Source organism: Mrakia frigida, assembly GCF_051309035.1.
Source record: "Mrakia frigida strain ATCC 22029 unplaced genomic scaffold BDY24scaffold_23, whole genome shotgun sequence".
NCBI classification, from domain to species: Eukaryota; Fungi; Basidiomycota; class Tremellomycetes; order Cystofilobasidiales; family Mrakiaceae; genus Mrakia; species Mrakia frigida.
In genome coordinates, this window is record NW_027481258.1 from 343,511 (window position 1) to 361,583 (window position 18,073).

An 18,073-nucleotide genomic window follows, 5' to 3' on the forward strand; every position below is an offset into this window, starting at 1 on the left:
TGAGCTTCCTCCTCCTCCCCTCCTCCCGTCGTCGTCGAAGTTGAAGGACCGTAGGGATTCAGGAGGGAAGCTGAGATAGGGTGGGTTGGAGGGTGGGCATGCTTGAGTGACTCCGAGAGTCCGTGCAGAGTCGAGAGTAGGGTAGAAGGTTGGGCCATCCGTTGAAGTGACGGTTTGGAGGAAGGGAAAGGGGAGGGAGGGAAGGGGGAAAGAGGTGAGCTCGTTTCATTTTGGAAGTTGACACCAAACGACCACGACCCTCGAAGCATCTCTTGAGGATTTCTCTCTTAAATCGCACCAAAAACTCACCCGTTCGAGGCATTCAAGTCACCTGTAAGTTCTGGAGCAAATTTGAGCTCTCGAGAGGCTCTGAGGAAGGAGGAATCGAAGCTGACCTTTCCCCTTCTGCCTTCTGCCTCAGCCTTCTCTCAGACGACCTCGAGACGAAGATCCCTTTCTGATCTACTAGGAACTCTTTCAGTGCGCTCCATCTTTCCATTCTTTCCTCACCGCTCTCGTTGACCCAAACCGTCTCCTTCTTCAAACAGACCCTCCCTCCCTCCCTCTCGCCATGTCTCAACCCGACGCGTCCTCCTCCTCTTCCAAGAAGCGCAAGACCGTCGAATCATCTACCTCGGACGAACCTTCCTCCTCCTCTTCCACCACGTACTCGGAAGACTTCAACGACCCCGAAGGAGACGTCGTTCTTCAATCGTCGGACAACGTCCTCTTTCGCGTCCAAAGGTTCTACCTCCAAGCAGCATCGACAGTCTTTAGAGACATGCTAGCCATCCCTCAACCTCCCTCAAACGGATCGTCGTCTCCACCTGTCGTCAAACTCGAGGAATCATCAAAAGATCTCAAGCACTTCCTCCACGCCGTTCTGGGTCGAGCACCACGAGAACTCACCGACCCTTTGGCCTGGCCGGCCGTTCGATCCATCGCCACTCTTTCGAACAAGTACGGAGCAGAGAATCTTGCCGCAAACGCATCGCATCGCTATATCGCCGACGCGCTGGGCGAGAACGATTTCGTTTCGATTGATGGTGCCGGATCAACTTTGGACAACTATCCCACTCTCATCGACACATGGGCTTTCGCCTGCCAACAGAAGCACCTTTACCTAGCTCGAACAGCTCTCAGATTGTTCGCCACCAACTCCGTTGAGTACGATACAGACGTCGAGGAGCCTTGGGGGAAACTGGCGGACGTCGTCGTCCAGCCGACAAGGTCCTTCAACCTTGGAGACATCAGCGACGAGCACTTGGTCAAGCTCTCGATCTCCACCATCAAGAATTTCTCTCAGCTCTAAGCAGCCGTTGGGAAGCACGCATCATACACCTGGTATGATGCGGCGAGTGATTTCTACTTCTAAACGGGGTGCGTCTTTGCTTGCTCTTGTTTTGTCTCGATCCATGGCTTCGTTTCCCACCGCTGACTCTTGACCCTTCATCCCGTCTCGCTTCTCTCAACAGTAGAACTCCTCGTCGGCGGCTCCTCTTCTCGATCAGCATCCCGTCGTCTTCTCCTTCGACCCAAACAGCTACTTTCCGTGAGTTTGCACTTCGCTCGACGCGTCTCGGCTCTCGTCCTCGACCAACTCTTCTGACGGTCTTCTTTACACTGTTCAATCGCTCACAGACCTTTCGCGTGCCCTGCTGCGCTGCCTCTTGTGTAACACCTCGGATTGAGATTTCGCGTCTATATTTTTTGGGGATCTTGACTTTCTTCGTACTTCTATGAACTTCTCTGTATGCTTTTCTAAACACTCGTTTCTTTCTTTGAAGCGTGAGGAGGCTTTTTCTGGCGTCGAAACGCGAAAGGTCGGCGGCCTGAAACGGTCGAGCTCACCTCCTTCAACTTTCATCCTCCTTCATCCATCCCTTGCAAGCACCTGGATCTCCCGAATTCGCTCAGATCACGTCTTCGTTGACCAAAGTCTTCACTGACGTGCTGTCAAGCTTGATTTCCTTCTCAAGGCGTTGTGAATCGTTTGACCTTTCGTACAGCGATTCCGAGCCCATCTTCGTTCCCTGCGTTCCTCCTCACATCTCTCACCTCCCCTTTCCTCGCTCGTTTCAGCTCTATGATCAGTATGAGCTCTAAGCTACTCCATACGTAAACTTTTGTTCCTGACCGAATCGCTATGCGCGCGTGAAGAACAACAGAAGCCAAAGGAGAAATGCGACGAGCTCGACGACCAATTCCTTCGTTCCTTTAGTTCTTTTCCCCCTGGGTCGCTACAGGTTCTTTAGCTTTCGATCTTCGGACAGGGTGACCTTCGTGAGGTAGACGACGCTCCGTCTAAGTAGGATCAGGATCAACACGATCAGTATCGCACGGACGAGGACTCGGCGAGCTCGCCCAGTTCGATTCGTCTGGCCTTTGTTTCGCATTCTCCTCCTCTGCCCCCAACGAGCGAGTAAGGGATTTGATATCTATGAGTTAAAGAGATGTAGTTTTTCGGCTGATATTCTGAGGAGGAAGGTCGCCGTCAACAGGCCGCAGGGCTACCCTTCTTGTCTTCATCTATCAGCCGATCTCGCCAACTGAATCTCGTCCATCACACCGGAGGGACTTCTCTTCACCTCCGGCAACCTCTTCGAGTGAGCCACATCCTTCTGGCCGCGTCCCCTCTTTCGTTTTTGACCTCCTCGCTGACTCTCCCTCTTCGTGCACCACTCCAGTACTCAACATCGCTACTAGCTCCAAACTTAGTCTACTCTACCTTGCCGCGTACCACTCTGTTTCTTTTCTTTCTTTACATCGACTATGACTCTTTTCGTTGAACGCAAGGCAAGGAGAAGAGGCAAATCGATTGACCTCATCGAGATCCGGAACCACAAACTGACACTAGACTGCTACTCCTCCACCTTCAAATCGTCCCCTTCTGGAACTCCAAACTCCACCGTTCGAACCTCGAGCGTCTTCGTGTGCACGAGAACGAGCGTTCCGGTTTGAGAGAAGCGAGGGACGAGGATGATTCGGGTGGGTTGATCTTGTGCGTCTGGTTTCGTAGGCGATCCGAAAGGAAATCAAGGAATGGAGTCAGTTCAAGTGAGTTCCAGAGGTGGATAACGAAGAGAAAGGGCGAGGAAGGGAAAGGGAGAGATGGTTGGAGAGAGAAAGGAAAGAAGAGGCTCACTGTTGACGATAGCGGTCTCGAATCTCGGCTGGTTTCCGATGATGTAGACGTCGGGAGCATGTTTGAGGATGAACGGATCGGTCTCGTCGAAAGGATGGCACCCTGCATCGAGTGGGACGGAGGGAGAAAGTCAGCTCGTCGCGTCTCCAATTTCGACTCTCCCTCTCTCTCGACCTCTAGAACGAAGCGACCCACAAAGTGTATCCGGAGCCGTAGGAGCCATATGCCTCCACTCTAACATCTTCTTCGCCAGCACCAACCTCAGCTCGTCCTCTCCCTCAACGTACTTGAACACGTCGTCCAGATTCTGTCCACTCGTTGCGAGCAAGCTCTTCCCTCCGATCTCGAGCCAGCAAGGGTTGGTGTGTGTTTTGAAACCTTTGGAAGGCGCGAGCTCTTTGAACATGAGTCGAGGAAGAGGTTGTTGGGGGAGGGTGGTTCCGGAGGGGTCTGAGGCGCCGGGGAGAAGGTGGATGGGGAGGAGAGGTGAGAGGGAGGAGAAGAGGGACGAGAAGGTCGTTAAAGGGTGGGTCGAGTAGGTGGAGGAGTCATATCCGTAGACTTTCTGTTGGGCCGTGACAGAAACGGCGAAGATGGGTGATCAGTAAGCAAAGGAGGAGGAAGGGGAGGAGGAGAAGAGAGACGAACTGATTTCTTGGGATCCGGTGCTTTCAGTTGACGAGAGAGCGAGTTTCCGGCCAGAACGAGACGTGAGACTTTTCCACCGAGTGATTCGTCCTGAGTACGAAGAAGACGAAGTGTCAGAAGGTCGACTTGAAGCCTCTTCGAGCGGCACGAGCTCGACTCACACTTCCCAACTCTCCCGTCAACCACTCGACCATCATCGTCGTCCTCATATCTGACGCCTGCTCAGGAGCTCCAGTGATATCCAATCCCGACAAAACGGCGACCCAAGAACCTGGGTCTGAAGAAGTAGCGTCTGAAAGGGAAGGAAGTCGCGTCGAAACGAGAGGTCAGCTCGAGCTCAATCTCCTCCTTCCTTCATCCAATACTTCGGAGAGGGTATGGCCTCTGCCGTGGACACACTCAAAACTCACCATCGTCCACCTCCATGTCATCCAGCTTCTGTTTCGACGACGAAGCGACCGACGAAGGCTCAGCGTGAGGAGGGATTCCTCCGAAGCAAAGATCGACGACTTCAAAGTCTCCCTGCTTCGTCTCGTACCCAAGAACGGCCACGATGATTCCTAGAGACAGCGAGATATATGAGAATCAGCTTGGGTATATCAAGACTTGAGATTGGAGACAAGAAAGAGCCAGAACTGACCAGTAACGAGGTTGAGGTTCTTGATCCTGTCTCCCACGAGCTTGACTCTCCCACTATCGTCCTCCAGCAGGATCTCGTCGTCGTCTGAGAAGTACTTGGCTCGAGGAGGAGGAGCGGTGACCCATTTCTATCAGAGCCAAGACGGAAGGAAGTCTCGGGTCAGTTCGAGAGGAAAGGCAGAGAGGAAGGCGAAGGAGAGAAGAAGGAATCGTTGAGCTCACATCTTTGCTGATGTCCTCGAGGACGTTGGGTTTGAGAGGCATGTCCATGTAGATGGTGCCGTAAATGTAACAGAGAGTTTCAGGCTGAACGTCGAGAACTCGGTCTACCAGCTTGGGGTTCCCTGGATGGGACGAGGAAGAAGCGAAAGAAGGAAGGGAGGAAGGGAAGGAGGAGAAAGGTCAGCTCGAGCTCCATCGATCTTCCTTCCTCCCTCACATCCTTCTACGGAAGCTCCAAGGTTCTTTCAAGCGTGGATTGAGTTCCGAGTCCCTTCTCATCCACTCCAAACGAGAAATGGCCTCTCCAGATATCCAGGGGACTCACCTTTAGCATGCTCCCACTTTGACTTCGCGCGTTGCTTGACTGGACGAGAGAGCTCGGAGAGTCGAGAAAAATACATGTTGGCGTATTGATGGTTGTAGTTTCGAGTGATCCCTTTGAGCATGAACCCTTTGGCAAGCTCGGGGAGAGGAGAGAAGGAGGATTCAGGGCGAGAGGAGGTCGCCATCTTGGGAGGAGGAAAGGGAGGGCGAGGGAGGAAGGAGTTGGAGGTCAAACGCGTCTCTCGAAGTTCAAAAGCTCAAGATTTCGTTGTTCGTGCGTTAGTCTCAGTGGGAGAAGGTTTTAGAGGATTTTTGTTGATGATGCCATGCTCTGTGAGAGATACCATAACACCTGGTCTGCACGAAAGCTTGGTCTTTCAGAGAACTTTGTCCCCTGAGCAGATGGGCGAGAGACGAAGGACGTCAAGTCGCCTGTAGACTCTTGAATCGGATGGCCAGGTTCGCTCGCTACCGAGATATCCTTCCAGACTCGTACGGAAGTCAAAGCATCTATATCTAACTGCGAAAGATACAACCTTGCCACTCCCCGACGCTCCTCTCCCCTCACATGTCCGACTCGTCTGCGTTGAGGACCAGCCGAGTGAAGAACCTGATAGCGTCGACGAAGGCGGTAGCCTTGAGAGCCTCATTGACGGAATGAACTCCTGAGGCGGTGTACATATCGGCGCTGAGAAAATGAGAGAGAGAAAGGAAGAAAGGTCAGAACTCGCGACGCGTCGCCCTTCTCCTTTCTCCTCTCTCACTCACGAGGAAATGTGAGCGTATCTATAGATATGCGAAGTTACATTCCAGTAGTGTTTTGTATCGGTATTGCCCGCTGGGGACGGAAGAAGACGTGTTGGATCAGCTTGGGGCAGGGAGAGGGAGTTAAAAGCAGGAAGACCGCGGGTCGACAGCAACGCCTCGTGTCTAGTAGAGAGGGAAAGCTGATCTTAACGACCTAGGAGACTCACTCATGATCGACGGGGTTACAACGATCAGGGGCTCCCCCTCAGCAGCAGACTTCCTCGACGCGTGGCTCGACTTGATCGTTCCGGCGAGGAGTTCCCAAGGAGCGACGTTCTTTCCCGTGGGAGTGATGGGAGCTGGGTTAAGGCTGATCGAATAATGAGAAGAAGAGAATAAATAGAGAGGTCAGTCCTTGCCGTTCGAGAACTTGATTGCCTATCAGGAGGTTGAACGTACGGGGCTCGCACCGACCAGTTCTGGAGAGTGACGACTCCAGCAGCAGGTGAAGATGTGTTGGAAGAGTGGAAGGTTCCGAAGCCATCAAGCTGGAAGTTGAGGTCCTTGGCCATGGGGAGGAGGAGGTCAACGAGACGAGCCTGAACTTCTTGATAACTCGACGCGACGTTGATTCGGTTGTTGACGACGGCGACGGCTTTTTCGGGAAGAGCGTTGACCTTCACACCTCCCTGGAAAACAGGATAAACGAGTGAGCGTCAGTAGGTAGCATAGAGAGTCATAAGAAGGAGAGAGAAGCTCACCTCGATCAGGTCGACTGCCTGCGTCGTCGCGACCATCGTCCTCTGAATTCGATCCTCTCCGAGCAAGTTACCGAGTTCCTTGAGCATCTTGTCGCAAGTCTGAGACTTCTCAATAAGCTTCTTGGTGCTGGGTTCAATGGTGGTTCCGAACTTGGCTCCGCAGGTGAGCTGGGAGAAGAAGGGATTCTCTCGAGTAAGGAGAGGAGAGTGAGGGTTTCTCTCGACTTCAGCGATGAGGAGGGACAGGATACCGATTGAAGTGTGATCGGCTGTTGAGAAGAGAATAATAACGAATGAGGAAAAGCATTTGGGCCCGAAAGTAGACAAGACGCGACGCGATGCAAGGGGGGAGATAAACTCACGAGGAATCGACGAGTGACCTCCGAGGGTGTTGACAACGATCTCGAGATTGATCTGGCCCTTCTCTCCAGTTCCAGGAGAAGCCATGGCTACAGAGAACCAACAAGACGAGGTGGAGTCAGCCAATTTGAGCAAAGGAGAGAGAAATTGAGTTCGACGTCGGACGACTCACCAACTCCAAACTGCTCAGCGTACCCTCCTCCCTCGTCGACGATCATCGCGATCCCATCCTTCCCGTAGGTCTGCTCCAGGTAAGGACCAATCATTCCAGCTCCTCGAGGACCTGATCCCTCCTCATCGAAACCAGAAGCGAAAACGACGGTTCGACGAGGGGCGAATCCAGCCTCAAGCAACGACTCGAGAGCCGAGAGAATACCGATGGTTCCACTCTTGTCCTATAAGCCACACGAGCGAGATAGTGTTGCAGAAGTCGGGTCAGCTTTTGAACTCGGCCCGTGTGGGCGAAGGAAGAGACGAAAGCGACAAAAGAAAGGACGCACATCGCAAGATCCCCTCCCCCAAACAAACTCTCCATCGAACTTTCCACTAAAGGGAGGTTTCTTCCAGGCTTCGATGGTGGTCTTCTCAACGGGAACGGTGTCTGAGAAGAAAAGGCGGGTGGCAGGTGAGACCAAGGATCGGATGAGAATGAGGGCTGAAAAGAGCAACGGACCTTGATGTCCAGCGAGAAGGAGAGGCTTGAGCGAAGTATCGGATCCAGTCCACTCGAAGACGATTCCATAAGTGTTGATCTTGGTCACGGTCATCGATGAGTGAACGAGAGGGAAAGCCTTCGCGATGTCTGCAAGCGTTCAAACGAGACGTCTCGAGTCAGCTTCGATGTCTCTTTTTTTTTCTCCTTCCTTCTTCTTGTTCGCACTCGTAACTCACACTGGTGGAACTTCTCGAACTTCTTCCAAACCGGATCCTCTTCCACACTTCCGTAGAGATCGTAGATCTCCGTCTCTACTCTCACCGCTCCTCCCAACCATTCCGCACTCCTCAACAGAAACTCCTGCGATCCGTATGTCTTTTCGAGCTCAACAAGAACCTTCGCAGAAGGCTCGAGGGACTCAGGCTGGTAGCAGGCGTCATCTCCGAGGGGCAGGTGGTGCTTGGATCCTCCGTGGTGGAACTTGAAGAGGGAGGAGGGTCGGTAGGGCGAGGAGGAAGGAAGGAGGTGGAGAAGAGCGAGAGGAGCGAAGAGAGCGAGGGCGAGAAGGAGTCGACGTTTGGACGAGGAAGATTTGGGAGGAGCAGAAGAAGCCTGGTTGGGTTGAGGTAGGGGAGAAGGAGTAGTCTGTTTCTCCATGATGTTCGAAGGGTAGTGGGTGCGAAGAGAGGAGCGTGGTCGGAGGGAGGAAGACGAAAGGTCGTTTGAAAGGAAAGGAGGTCTCGTCGGCTGGATCCGAGGAGCTAAAGATCTATTTTCCACTTCTTTTCGTCGACTAGAACACCGAAGAAAGAGAGATGGAAAGAGATGGTTCATCAATCTCCAAAGACAGCGACAAAGCAATCTACGACACCCTCGGCGTCTCTGAGAAACGAAATAAAAGAGAAAGAGGAGGTCAGCAACGAAACGAGCGCTCGTTTCCACGCGTCGAGAACGTACCGAAGAGGTGTGAGATGTATCAGGCCTAGAGGAAACGATGAAGAGCCCAGGCATCAGCATCGAACGTCAGGTCTGAGCTAACGGAAGGAACGAGAGAGCTCACCCATCGAAAACTTCTTCCCCTCCTCGTCTCGAAAACCAGGCCTCCTCCTCCCGTTCGGCGAATGAGCAAGTCCAGCCTTGACACTGTGAGAGATCTCCTTTTCGACGATGTTCCGGACGTGGGTTCGGAGCTGAGCGGTTCCGCTTTTTGTTGGGAGGATGAGGAGGTCGGTGAAGCTGCGAAGAGAGAGGACAAAAGAGACGCGTCGAGGTCAGCACGGAATGGCGACGGGAAGCGAGAAAAGTTTTTCTGGGGAACGCACTCTCGATGCAGTAAAGGAGAGCAGTAGGCTTGACGTGGAGTGGCGTAAGGGTACCCTGAAATACGCAGAGAGGAAATGCTCGAGTCAGTCGAAGTTCGGCGGACAAACAGAAGACGAGGAACAGAACTCACCAAGCGCTTCAAGAAGCGGTGTGGTGACAAACATGATTTCTAGCTTCTTCGAAGCTCGTACAACAAACATCTACGAAAGAAGAACAACGTAAGGTCAGCTCGTTCTGGTCTAGACGCGTCGCGTTTCGTCCCCTTCACTCACTCTCGTGTAGATCTCCGTGTGGCCCGACATCGGACCTTCCGAAAGACCAGCAGGAACTTCAGCTATAGGCGTGACTGCTTCAAACCCAAGAAGAAAGACAGGGTTAGCTTCTTCTCGATCGACAAAGCAGCGAACTCGAACTCACCCTCTCCTCCCGACGAGGACTCGTTCCCAGTCCCCAACCCTCTCAGCTTCTTCAGCACCTCACTCATCCCTTGAGTACTCCCATTCTCCATCCCACTCCCACCACTGAACGATCCTTCGGTCGATCCTCCGCTTGGCTTTGGCCGAGAAGAAGAAGATCCGTTCGTGGGAGCGAAACTCGACGCCGACGACGACGAAAGAGCTCCAGATGAACGTCGATTGTTGGAAGCTCCGTTGAAACCTGACGAGCGAGCCTTGGCGAACACAGACTTATGACCTATCTTGCGCTCGACCTAGGGAAGAAAGGACGAGGAGATCAGCGAGGGTGGAGGTGGAAAAGAGGGAGACGCGACGCGACGAGAACGAACCGATTCCACGACTTCGGAGGAGAGACGAAGGTCTGATTCTTGGAACATGTGAGATCGATCGGATTCGTAGGCGTTCTGTTGGAGGGTTTGATCGGCACCGATGAGGAAGGCGAGGGTTTTGGAGTTGGCGAGGGCAGCTCTGTGAGAACGCGGAAGCAGAAGGAAGATCAGCACGAATAGATCGAGGCAGACTAGAAGATGGGAGAGAAGGGAGGACGAACGTGACGTCGACTTGTCCAGAGAGACTGCGAGAGGAGGAGGAGTTCGTCAGTTCAAAGCGAAGAGCGAGAGGAGGAAGACAAAGCAGGCTCACTAGTACTCCAGTCTACCCGTCGTCGATCTCAACGGGATGAGAGAAAGACAGTTGAGGAAAGGTTTCCCCGATCTCTTGTAGTTGAGGAGGATCTCGCAGCAAGGTTTCCCAGCTTCGAGAGCCGTTCGAATGGCGAGGACTGCCTCTCGACTCGTCGAAGGACCTTGGAGGAAACGGCAGTTTCGACCGACGATCTGGTTCCGAGGGTACCTGGGCGAGAAGAGAGGACGGTGGTCAGCTCGGAGCTGATCGAGGACGAACGAAGACGAAGAGGACGCGACGAAAATCAAGAGAGGGAGGACTCACTCCGTCAGACGAACGAAACCCGTCGAACACATCACGATCGGATGATCTGGTAGTCGAGGATTCGTGAGGCAGTACACTGGATCAACGTGGAAGAAGAAACGAGATCAGTGACGCGTCGAGATCGGATGTTGAAAGAAACGCAAAGCTCAACTCACCATCTCCCAGATCTCCTCTCTCCTCCTGATTCGCAAACATCCCCAGCCGAACCTTGGCTTGCTCGACCTGCCCCAAATCGAATTCATCAAACCAAAGGTCAGCTTGCTCTCTCACGGTGAACTCTCTCACTACTCGAGCTCGTCGCGTCTTCGTCCTTCAAAACTCACGATCTTCGTTCTCACGAACCTCCCAAACTCGTTACTGTACAGCTCCTCCAAAGCCTTCCTCGCAGCTGGAGCGAACGGACTAGCTTCGATGGTCTTCCTCTGTCGATTCAGAGCTGCCGTCGACGAGTCTGCTTCGGGCGAATTGGCGAGGGAGGTGGAGACGGAGTTGGAGGAGAGGAAGGTTTCTGGGAGACGAGAAAGGAAGACGACGAAGTGAGATTTGGGATGAGAAGGGAGGAGAGGAAAGGGGAAACAAACCATGCAAAGCTTCTCCCACTGAACGGAACTCTTCGAGGAATCTGAGACGAGGGAAAAGAGAAAAGGAGAGGTGAGCTCGAACGTCCTCCTCCCTCTCTTCCAAGACAAGGATCACCGAATCACTCACTTCCTGTAAGCCTGCGAATCACAATAGAACGCCAGCGAAGCCAGCGACGAGGGCGAATTCCCAGACTTGGCGATGAACTCTCGAAAACGATCGCGTCCAACCTGTTTCGCAGGTCCGTCAAACGAGTCAGTTTGAATCGAAAAGACGCGAGATCTCAAAGGAAAGAAATGACTGACAGGATCGTTCAACATCTTCTCAAACACCTCCAGCGAAACCAAATTCCGTATCGTCACGTCCAGCTCGAAATGGATCGTTTTGGTTGGGTCTCCGAAACCAAAAAGAACGAGCTCATGATCAGCTTCCACTCCCTCCTCTCTTCTCTCCCAGCGCCTTCCAGTACTCACAGCTCGTCCTCCTCACCACCTTCGGCGGAGGGTACAACCCACCACTCTCACTGTTCCCAACCACCGTCTCTCCCTCCGGAACCACCTCCAGCTCGTGCTCCTGGATTGGCGTCGTCAAATCCGGCAAGTTTTCGATAGGTGTCTCGTCGTCTTCCTCCTGACTGAACCTTCTCCTCCTCTCCAGATCCCGATGAAGACTGCTGATGTGGTGGTGATGCGAGTGATGATGTCCGCTCGATCTCGGTGTTCCTGAACCAGTCCCACTTCCTCCAGAGGAGGTCCCTCCGCTCGATGCTCCCGAGGCTGAACCTCTGGCTCCTCCCTCGCCTCCAGACCCACTAGCGCTCGCTTCGCTGTCGTCCAAAGCTGATCCTCCGAAGAAGCTACGAGGGAGGACTCGAGGTTGGGCGTGGAGGAGTCCGAGGCCTTGGGAAGGGTGGGTGTTCCAACCGTTTGAGAGGGAGGCGGCGAACCGATCTCGACTTGAGGGTCCTCCTCCGTTGCTGTGAAGACTCGGGGTGTGACTCGGCGTAGGAGAGTTCCTCGGGGAGATGGACGAGCTGCTGGCGTGACCTGATTCTCCTCCTCGTGGTAGAAAAGGGCTCGAGAGGAGACTGGCCTGGTTGGCGTTCAATCCCTGGCTCGGGAGAGGAGGTCCTCCTGGTCGATGGGATCGTCGATTCGAGGAGGATCCGAAAGGTTCGAGGAACTGAGTGGGAGGAGAAGGGAGGTTGAGATGTGGGAGGGGAGGTGGAGGTGGTTTGGCTGAGTTGGGGAAGTAGGAGGAAGTGGAAGCTGCTGGAGGGTGGGAGGTGCGTCGTCGGAGAAACGCAGGTCGGACGGGAGGGGAGTAGGAGCCTGGGTGTTGAGCGGTGGGAGTTGTTCGTGGAAGGTGGTGTTGATGTTGATCTCCGTCGGAGGTTGAGGCGGAGGAGGAGGAAGGGAGAGGTGGGGTTGGGACTTGGTGGGAGGTTTTGCGACGGAGACGAGCTGGAGGAGAGAGAAGACGTCAGGTCGGTGAAAAACGACAGGATCGAGGGACGGGAAAAGATGGCAGGTTCCGTTTTTTTTTTCTGGTGAGATGATAGAGTGTAGTATCCTCTAAATCGGAAGGAAACCTTCACGCGATTGCTTCTACCACCAATCTCGAGCCAGGACTCATCGGCAGGGAAGCGACTCCCGGGGGAAGATTCACGTCCTGCGCCGTCCCCTTGTTGCCCGTTTTCTCAGCCCCTCCCTATCCCTTCCTACAAGCTTTCCTTCTCCGAAAACCTTCCCAGCCCCTCAGCCATCCCATCGCCAACTTTTCGTCTTCGATCTCGAAACACAGCCTCTTCCAAACGGACGACGGTCGTGCTCACTCACCTCTCTCGAGAACGAGTCTCCCTCCCGCTCCTACCGAATCCCCAGCCGACCCGGTCCCAAACTCGTCGTCTCCCAGTTCTGCTTCCATCTCGTTCTTCTCCTTGGGTGTATCCTCCGTGATCGCTTCCGCCAGAGAATCCGAGAACGGCAGCTGTTTCGGTTGGAACGAAGGAGGACCAGGGTTCGAGAGACCCGTCGGAGGAGAGTGCGAGGGAGCCTGGTTGGGGTTGCAAGGGGAGGAAGTAGAGCCTTGAAGAGGTTGGCGGAAGGAAGGTGCGTCGAGGGACATGGTTGATGAGGAGGTGGTGGTGGTGTGGTGGTGGTCAGGTCGGAGAGAGAGAGAGGGAAAGGGGAGCCGCCGGAGGTGTTGTGCTTTTCTGTCTGTAGAGCGTTCTCTATGGCGTTTTGTTGGTGTTTGTAGAAGTTGGAAGGGAGGTAAAACGGGAAAAGGGAAGGATACAGAAGCTTCCGAGGTCGAGGTTTGAGGGCAAAAAGCGGAAGAGGAGAGAGGTGACGTTGATCCATCGGAGTTGAAAAGGAAAAGACGTCGATGGGGCTCTCGCAATCAATCAAGCGGGACGGCGTTGCTCTTCTCGGAAGCTTCTTGCGATCTTCGTCCAGCACAGGAGGGAGAGGATCGTATATTAGGGGTCTGAGCTCGTACGAAGATCAAGTGGAGAGAAGAGCGCAGAAAAGAAAAGAAGGGGATCCAAGGGCTGTTCAAATCGACGCGACGAGTTTTTCATCTTGGGAGCCGAGAAACAAACACGGATCCCGATTGTGAAAAGTTTCGCACCTACAACAGAAGGCCTTCGACGACTCGCCAGGGCATAAGATCGTCTCTGCTTCCCAAAGAAGCGAAAATAGACGAGGAAAAGGTTACTCCTCGCTCGGGCGTCTGAGCGGATCGTCTTCGCGGCGAGATCGAGCTCTTTCCCTTTCGCCCTCCAACGTTCTCTCTCCCTCCTTCTTCCCTTTCTCTCAAGCGCACCTCTACACCTCACAGGACTCATCCACACACTCTCACGTCTGGGATACCGGTTGAACCGAACTTTTCAAGCTCAAAAGGACGACTGAGAAACGCTCGAACGGGACCTTCAACCATCTCCCCCTTCTCCCTCTTTCTCTTTCTCGTCCCGTTTCTAGAGGATATCTCTGAATAGGTGCGCCTTTCTTTCACTTGCGAGACTTCCAAGGTATACATGCTGGCTGGGAGTGCGTTGGTATCCCTGTAGGTGTCGAGAAGGAAGGATTCTGTGTCGACCTGCTGAGCTCCTTCCCCGTCCTTCCCTTCTCGATCCTGACCGCCTTCGCTCCCTTCTTTCTACAGATCCCTCTCGTTTCTCTACCATGTCCTCCCTCTTCCCCAACGCCACGTTAGGTCGTTCCAGCGGTACCAAACTCGTCACGACGTCTACTACACCGCTCGATGGCAGCGGCGGCGGCTCCTCCTCCTCTCCTTCCTCCTCCTCCCCCGTCTCTCTCACTCCCTCCTCAACGCATCCTCTCCTCGCTTCGACACCTTCTTCCTCCCCTGAGAACTCGAGCAACCTGCCTTACCAACCTCGGAAGCGTACACCTGGAGGATCCATCACCTCGCTCCCTCCCACCTCTCCTTCTGCTCATCCTTCAAGCTCAACCTCCTCCAACGATCCTTCCTCGGCTCCTCCACCTCATCCTTCCATCGTACCCTTGTTCTCCAACCCTGTCGTTCCAACCATCTCAACCTCTCAACTCGATTCGTCAGGTCTTGGAGACTCGTCTTCCTCCTCTGCAACGACGACGACCTCCTCCTCCCTCGTCACAACCCGTCTCAAGCTCACCTCCCTCAAAGCGGAAGCTCAAAAAGGAGTAGGACTCTCCAACGACAGTCTAGGAATGAAGATGCTCGAGACGATGGTCCAGAAGGGAGGAGAGAAGGACTGGGAGGAGACGATGCAACTCGTCGTGGGCAAGAGCAAGATGACCTTGTTGCTGCCGTTCGCGACGATGAACTCGAAGGGAGGTGGTGGTACAGGGAGTGATGGTGGGAGTACTGGTGGGAACGCGAAGGGAGGACAGATTGGAGGAGGAGGAGGAGAGGTGACGGTCGAGATGGTGAGGGAGCATCTGGTCATCTGTGAAGGCGGGAAGAAGGAGGGAAGTCTGGTTGTGACGCTGGGTGGGTTGGTAGGGAGAATGGAAGAGTGAGTTCTAACTAGACTATTTTCTATCGAAGAATGCAGGAAGTCTTGTACTGACGTTTCTTTGTGAATATGCAGCGACGCTCTCACCTTCTACTCGTTCCTCCCAACCGACGGACCTCTCATGGCCTCCCTCATCGATCCTCTCACTCGCTCGTTCGTCTCCTTAACCTCTGCTCGTTCCCAGATCTTCATTCGTTAACCGATCTGCTCGCACTCTCTCTTCTTTCATCTACAGCCAAGCCCTCTCCTCCCTCAACCTTCCCGTCCCTTCACCCATCCCAACCACTCCCATCTCCTCCTTCGGAATCTCCCACCCTTTCCCTTCCCTCACACCTCTCCTCTACTCCTCGACCTTACCCTTCCCTCCACCTCTCCCACCTCCTTCCCTCGCTCCTGCTCTCCCTAATCGTCCACGAGCAACGTCGTCCGTCCTCCCTGGAATGACCGTCGCGCCGAGTCGGTTGGGCAACCCTTTCGCTGGGCTGTTTGGAAGTCGTCGACCTGTCACTCCCACTCCTGCTCCTGCTCCTACACCTCCACCAGCATCTCTCGACGACGAGAAGATATCGACTTCCGCCTCGACTTCAGGTCCAGCCTACCCTCCTCCGACGATCACGATGGGAGAGAAAGGAACGGCCGTTCCAGCCGAAGACGAGGCTCCGTCAGCGGACGCTGAGATCGAACGACCTGGCTCGAGAGGATCGTTGAGGAAGGTGGTTTCGTCGGCTGAGCTGCCTCGGGATCCGGAGGTCAAGAAGGAAGGAGAGGAGGCAGCAGGAGGAGGAGGAGAGAAGGCTCAAGACACGATGGTCGCGGCTTGGGGAGTGGATAAAGCCATAAAGAGAGGAGAGATTGAGAAATTGATAGGGAGGGCGATGAGGAGTTTGATTGAGAAGGAGCTGGAAGGGCTGCCTTCGAGTGTGGTGAACGGGGTGAAGAGGTTCGTTTCCCGTTTTCTCCTTTCTTGTTCAACTTCGCTTCTGACGCCTCGACGCGTCTTTTCCGTTCGCACAGATTCGTCTCCCTCCCTCACCCACCAGCGTCCCACTCCCGCTCTCATCCTCCCTTCCCTAAACTCCCCTCTCGATCCAACCGACTCTCGATGGTCCCAACACCCACGCTCTCGACCCTGTCCCCTCCCGTCTCGTACTCCGACCCGGAAGCGTGCTCGACGACGTACCAGACGTTCTTCGGACTCGTTCACGACGAGCTCGAGTCTACTTGGTCGAGAGGTGGTGGGGAGGAAGGTGGGGATGTGGATGCGGCGGAGAGGGACAAGAAGGAGAGGGAGTTGGAGGCGAAGGTGGTGGATGGGGTGTCGAGAGTTGAGGGCGTTGTGATGAGGTGGGCGTACAATCTGTGAGTAGCTATCTAGACTTCGGTATTTCCTTCTTGCCTCGTTGCTGTTTCTGACTGAACACTGCGTCTTGATCACTCAGCCTCTTCTCTCCCGTCGGATCGAACGACTCGAAACACGACGTGGCTCTCTCGTCGAGGATCGCTGCTCTGTGCATGCTCGATCTGAGTTTGGATCATCTCGGAGTCGTTACCTACAAGAAGGATGGAACGAGGGACGAGGTGGTGGTGAAGGGTCTCGATGAGATCATGAAGAGCGTCGGAGAGGGTCCGTCCGAGTCTCCTCTTTGTCGCGTCGAGTCCAAACTCACACCTCTTTGTTTCTTTTCTCTCCCTCGCTCGCACAGAATTCAAACGCCTCGAATCCCCTCTCCACCAAACCCCTAAATCCCAATGCGACGTCCTCGTTCGAGCTCACAAGATTGTCATTGAAGGTCTTCGACTTCTCCCTCCCATCCGCCTGCGACCCGAAAACGAAGAATGGACGCCACCTCCTTCGTCCCTCACCACAGCCCTCTCGCCTTCCTCCTCGACTCACTCCTCACCTCGCCGAGCGACGAAGCACCTTCCTGTGCCTCTTTCGTTGACGACGACTGAGGAGGAAGGGATCAACGAGGCGGAGAAGACGCCGAAGGGGATGGGATCGAAAGAGTGGGAGAGCGGGAAGGAGGGAAGCGTGCCGAGCTTGAGTTTGGAGGGAGGTGCTGGTGCTGGAGGGGTGGAGGATACGTCGGCGGTGAAGACTCCGATGATGGAGGAGAGCGTGATGGGGTCGGCGAGGAATCTGAGCGCTTCAGCCACGACGAGCTCGGAACCTCCTTCGACGACGACGCCTAGTACTACGACGGACGAAGCTGTGTCGATCCCTCCTCCGACCTCGGCAGCGATGTCTCTCGTCTCCTCCGGATCGTCCATCACCTCGTCGGTCCTCTCGAACGAGACGGAACCAGCAGCCGACTCGGGAGGAGGAACTTCAGGTGCTGATCTTTTGCTGCCTATCATCATCTAGTGAGCTCTCTCTCTCTCTCTCTTCTGAGCGTGTTGCATTTGGTTGAGATACTGACGACGCGTCGTTACGGTTGCCTTTCGCAGCGCTACCGTCAAATCCAACCCCTCGAAACTCGTCTCCCACCTCCTTTACATCCAACGCTACCGAGCCAGCATGTGCTTCTCCGGAGAGAGCTCATACGCTCTGGTCAACGTCACGGCCGTCGTCGAGTTCTTGGAAAACGTCGATCCTGGAAGTCTCGGGTTGGGAGACTCGGACAAGGTGTTGAGGTGAGTCGGTTTCGTCTCCCTCTTCCCTCTCTTTCCTCGTCGCTGACTCTCCCCTTTCCCTTCGGTTCTCTCCTCAGCGTCGAACTCCCACCCATCGACTTCGACCTCCAAAAAGATCTCCTCCCTTCCACCACCTCCTCCTCTACCACCGCCGCTCAGACCGCAGCCCTCGCAGCTCAATCCCGTCTCCGAGGTCGAGTCTCCCAAGTCGGAGAACTCGCCACCTCAGGAATCAACAACGTCGTCGACACAGGTCTCGGAGCCTTGAGATCTTTCATCGGAACCTCCCAAACAGCAGCCGACGGACTTCTCGTTCAGATCCCAACGATGGCGAACGTCCCAGGGATGAGACCGACGCAGACGAGGAGAGCTTCGGCGTTCTCGATTGCTAGCATCACGGCGAGCGTGGCCGGAATTGGGAGCAAGGAGAGAGGAATGAACAAGGATGGGGCTGGTGGAGGGAACGGTGGAGCTGGGAATGCGAACGAGTGGGGTGCAAAGAGGGAGATGATGGATGTTTCGAGCAGCAGTGGGAACAACAACGCCAACAACGCTTCGAGTTCGTCGAGACCTGGCTCGATCTACGAACGGGTGGAAGGATCTGGAGAT

At 54.5% G+C, this 18,073-nt stretch overlaps 6 protein-coding genes across 6 annotated transcripts; 2 read left to right on the forward strand and 4 right to left on the reverse strand.

The window, feature by feature from the left end:
• The first annotated feature begins 218 nt into the window (after positions 1-218).
• On the forward strand, positions 219-1,736 carry BDY24DRAFT_395062 (uncharacterized protein). Its single transcript, XM_076641261.1, has 5 exons — positions 219-333; positions 422-477; positions 545-1,380; positions 1,476-1,552; positions 1,642-1,736. Exon 3 carries the CDS (start codon positions 572-574, stop codon positions 1,310-1,312), a length of 741 nt encoding a protein of 246 aa, XP_076495019.1. The 5' UTR covers positions 219-333; positions 422-477; positions 545-571; the 3' UTR covers positions 1,313-1,380; positions 1,476-1,552; positions 1,642-1,736.
• A 1,073-nt stretch (positions 1,737-2,809) lies between these two features.
• POL31 (DNA-directed DNA polymerase delta subunit POL31) lies at positions 2,810-5,250 on the reverse strand. Its single transcript, XM_076637909.1, has 9 exons — positions 4,980-5,250; positions 4,655-4,776; positions 4,434-4,560; positions 4,204-4,353; positions 3,955-4,085; positions 3,794-3,883; positions 3,341-3,710; positions 3,146-3,247; positions 2,810-3,007 (listed from the first exon to the last, which is right to left on the reverse strand). Exons 1-9 carry the CDS (start codon positions 5,161-5,163, stop codon positions 2,862-2,864), a joined length of 1,422 nt encoding a protein of 473 aa, XP_076495020.1. The 5' UTR covers positions 5,164-5,250; the 3' UTR covers positions 2,810-2,861.
• Positions 5,251-5,542: 292 nt separating this feature from the next.
• BDY24DRAFT_342549 (M20 family metallopeptidase) lies at positions 5,543-8,158 on the reverse strand (the record flags this gene model as incomplete). The annotated part of the gene is made up of 10 exons (XM_076637490.1): positions 5,543-5,666; positions 5,747-5,816; positions 5,953-6,095; positions 6,185-6,414; positions 6,487-6,755; positions 6,849-6,935; positions 7,019-7,241; positions 7,347-7,447; positions 7,520-7,648; positions 7,738-8,158. The coding sequence occupies 10 exons, from the start codon at positions 8,156-8,158 to the stop codon at positions 5,543-5,545; spliced, it is 1,797 nt and encodes a 598-aa protein (XP_076495021.1).
• Positions 8,159-9,920: 1,762 nt separating this feature from the next.
• BDY24DRAFT_342388 (PAS domain-containing protein) lies at positions 9,921-10,301 on the reverse strand (the record flags this gene model as incomplete). Its single annotated transcript, XM_076637478.1, has 2 exons — positions 9,921-10,131; positions 10,228-10,301. Coding segments are annotated over 2 exons (285 nt in total), but the record flags the coding sequence as incomplete, so codon positions are not given.
• Positions 10,302-10,891: 590 nt separating this feature from the next.
• On the reverse strand, positions 10,892-13,167 carry BDY24DRAFT_123705 (uncharacterized protein). The gene is made up of 3 exons (XM_076635955.1): positions 12,645-13,167; positions 11,112-12,269; positions 10,892-11,036 (listed from the first exon to the last, which is right to left on the reverse strand). The coding sequence occupies exons 1-2, from the start codon at positions 12,931-12,933 to the stop codon at positions 11,230-11,232; spliced, it is 1,329 nt and encodes a 442-aa protein (XP_076495023.1). The 5' UTR covers positions 12,934-13,167; the 3' UTR covers positions 10,892-11,036; positions 11,112-11,229.
• A 609-nt stretch (positions 13,168-13,776) lies between these two features.
• On the forward strand, positions 13,777-16,698 carry BDY24DRAFT_123763 (uncharacterized protein). The gene is made up of 6 exons (XM_076635956.1): positions 13,777-13,875; positions 13,975-14,830; positions 14,906-14,983; positions 15,066-15,770; positions 15,845-16,189; positions 16,270-16,698. Exons 2-6 carry the CDS (start codon positions 13,995-13,997, stop codon positions 16,571-16,573), a joined length of 2,268 nt encoding a protein of 755 aa, XP_076495024.1. The 5' UTR covers positions 13,777-13,875; positions 13,975-13,994; the 3' UTR covers positions 16,574-16,698.
• Positions 16,699-18,073: the final 1,375 nt, after the last annotated feature.

Coding starts and splice junctions, on each gene's coding strand:
- BDY24DRAFT_123763 (XM_076635956.1), top strand. CDS start 13,995: ATGTCCTCCCTCTTCCCCAACGCCACGTTAGGTCGTTCCAGCGGTACC. Junction 14,831..14,905: donor TTGGTAGGGAGAATGGAAGA/GTGAGTTCTAAC, acceptor GTGAATATGCAG/CGACGCTCTCACCTTCTACT. Junction 16,190..16,269: donor ATGAGGTGGGCGTACAATCT/GTGAGTAGCTAT, acceptor TTGATCACTCAG/CCTCTTCTCTCCCGTCGGAT.
- BDY24DRAFT_395062 (XM_076641261.1), top strand. CDS start 572: ATGTCTCAACCCGACGCGTCCTCCTCCTCTTCCAAGAAGCGCAAGACC.
- BDY24DRAFT_123705 (XM_076635955.1), bottom strand. CDS start 12,933: ATGTCCCTCGACGCACCTTCCTTCCGCCAACCTCTTCAAGGCTCTACT. Junction 12,270..12,644: donor GAGACTCGTTCTCGAGAGAG/GTGAGTGAGCAC, acceptor TCTCTCCTCCAG/CTCGTCTCCGTCGCAAAACC.
- POL31 (XM_076637909.1), bottom strand. CDS start 5,163: ATGGCGACCTCCTCTCGCCCTGAATCCTCCTTCTCTCCTCTCCCCGAG. Junction 4,777..4,979: donor AAAGTGGGAGCATGCTAAAG/GTGAGTCCCCTG, acceptor CGTCCCATCCAG/GGAACCCCAAGCTGGTAGAC. Junction 3,248..3,340: donor TACGGCTCCGGATACACTTT/GTGGGTCGCTTC, acceptor CACTCGATGCAG/GGTGCCATCCTTTCGACGAG.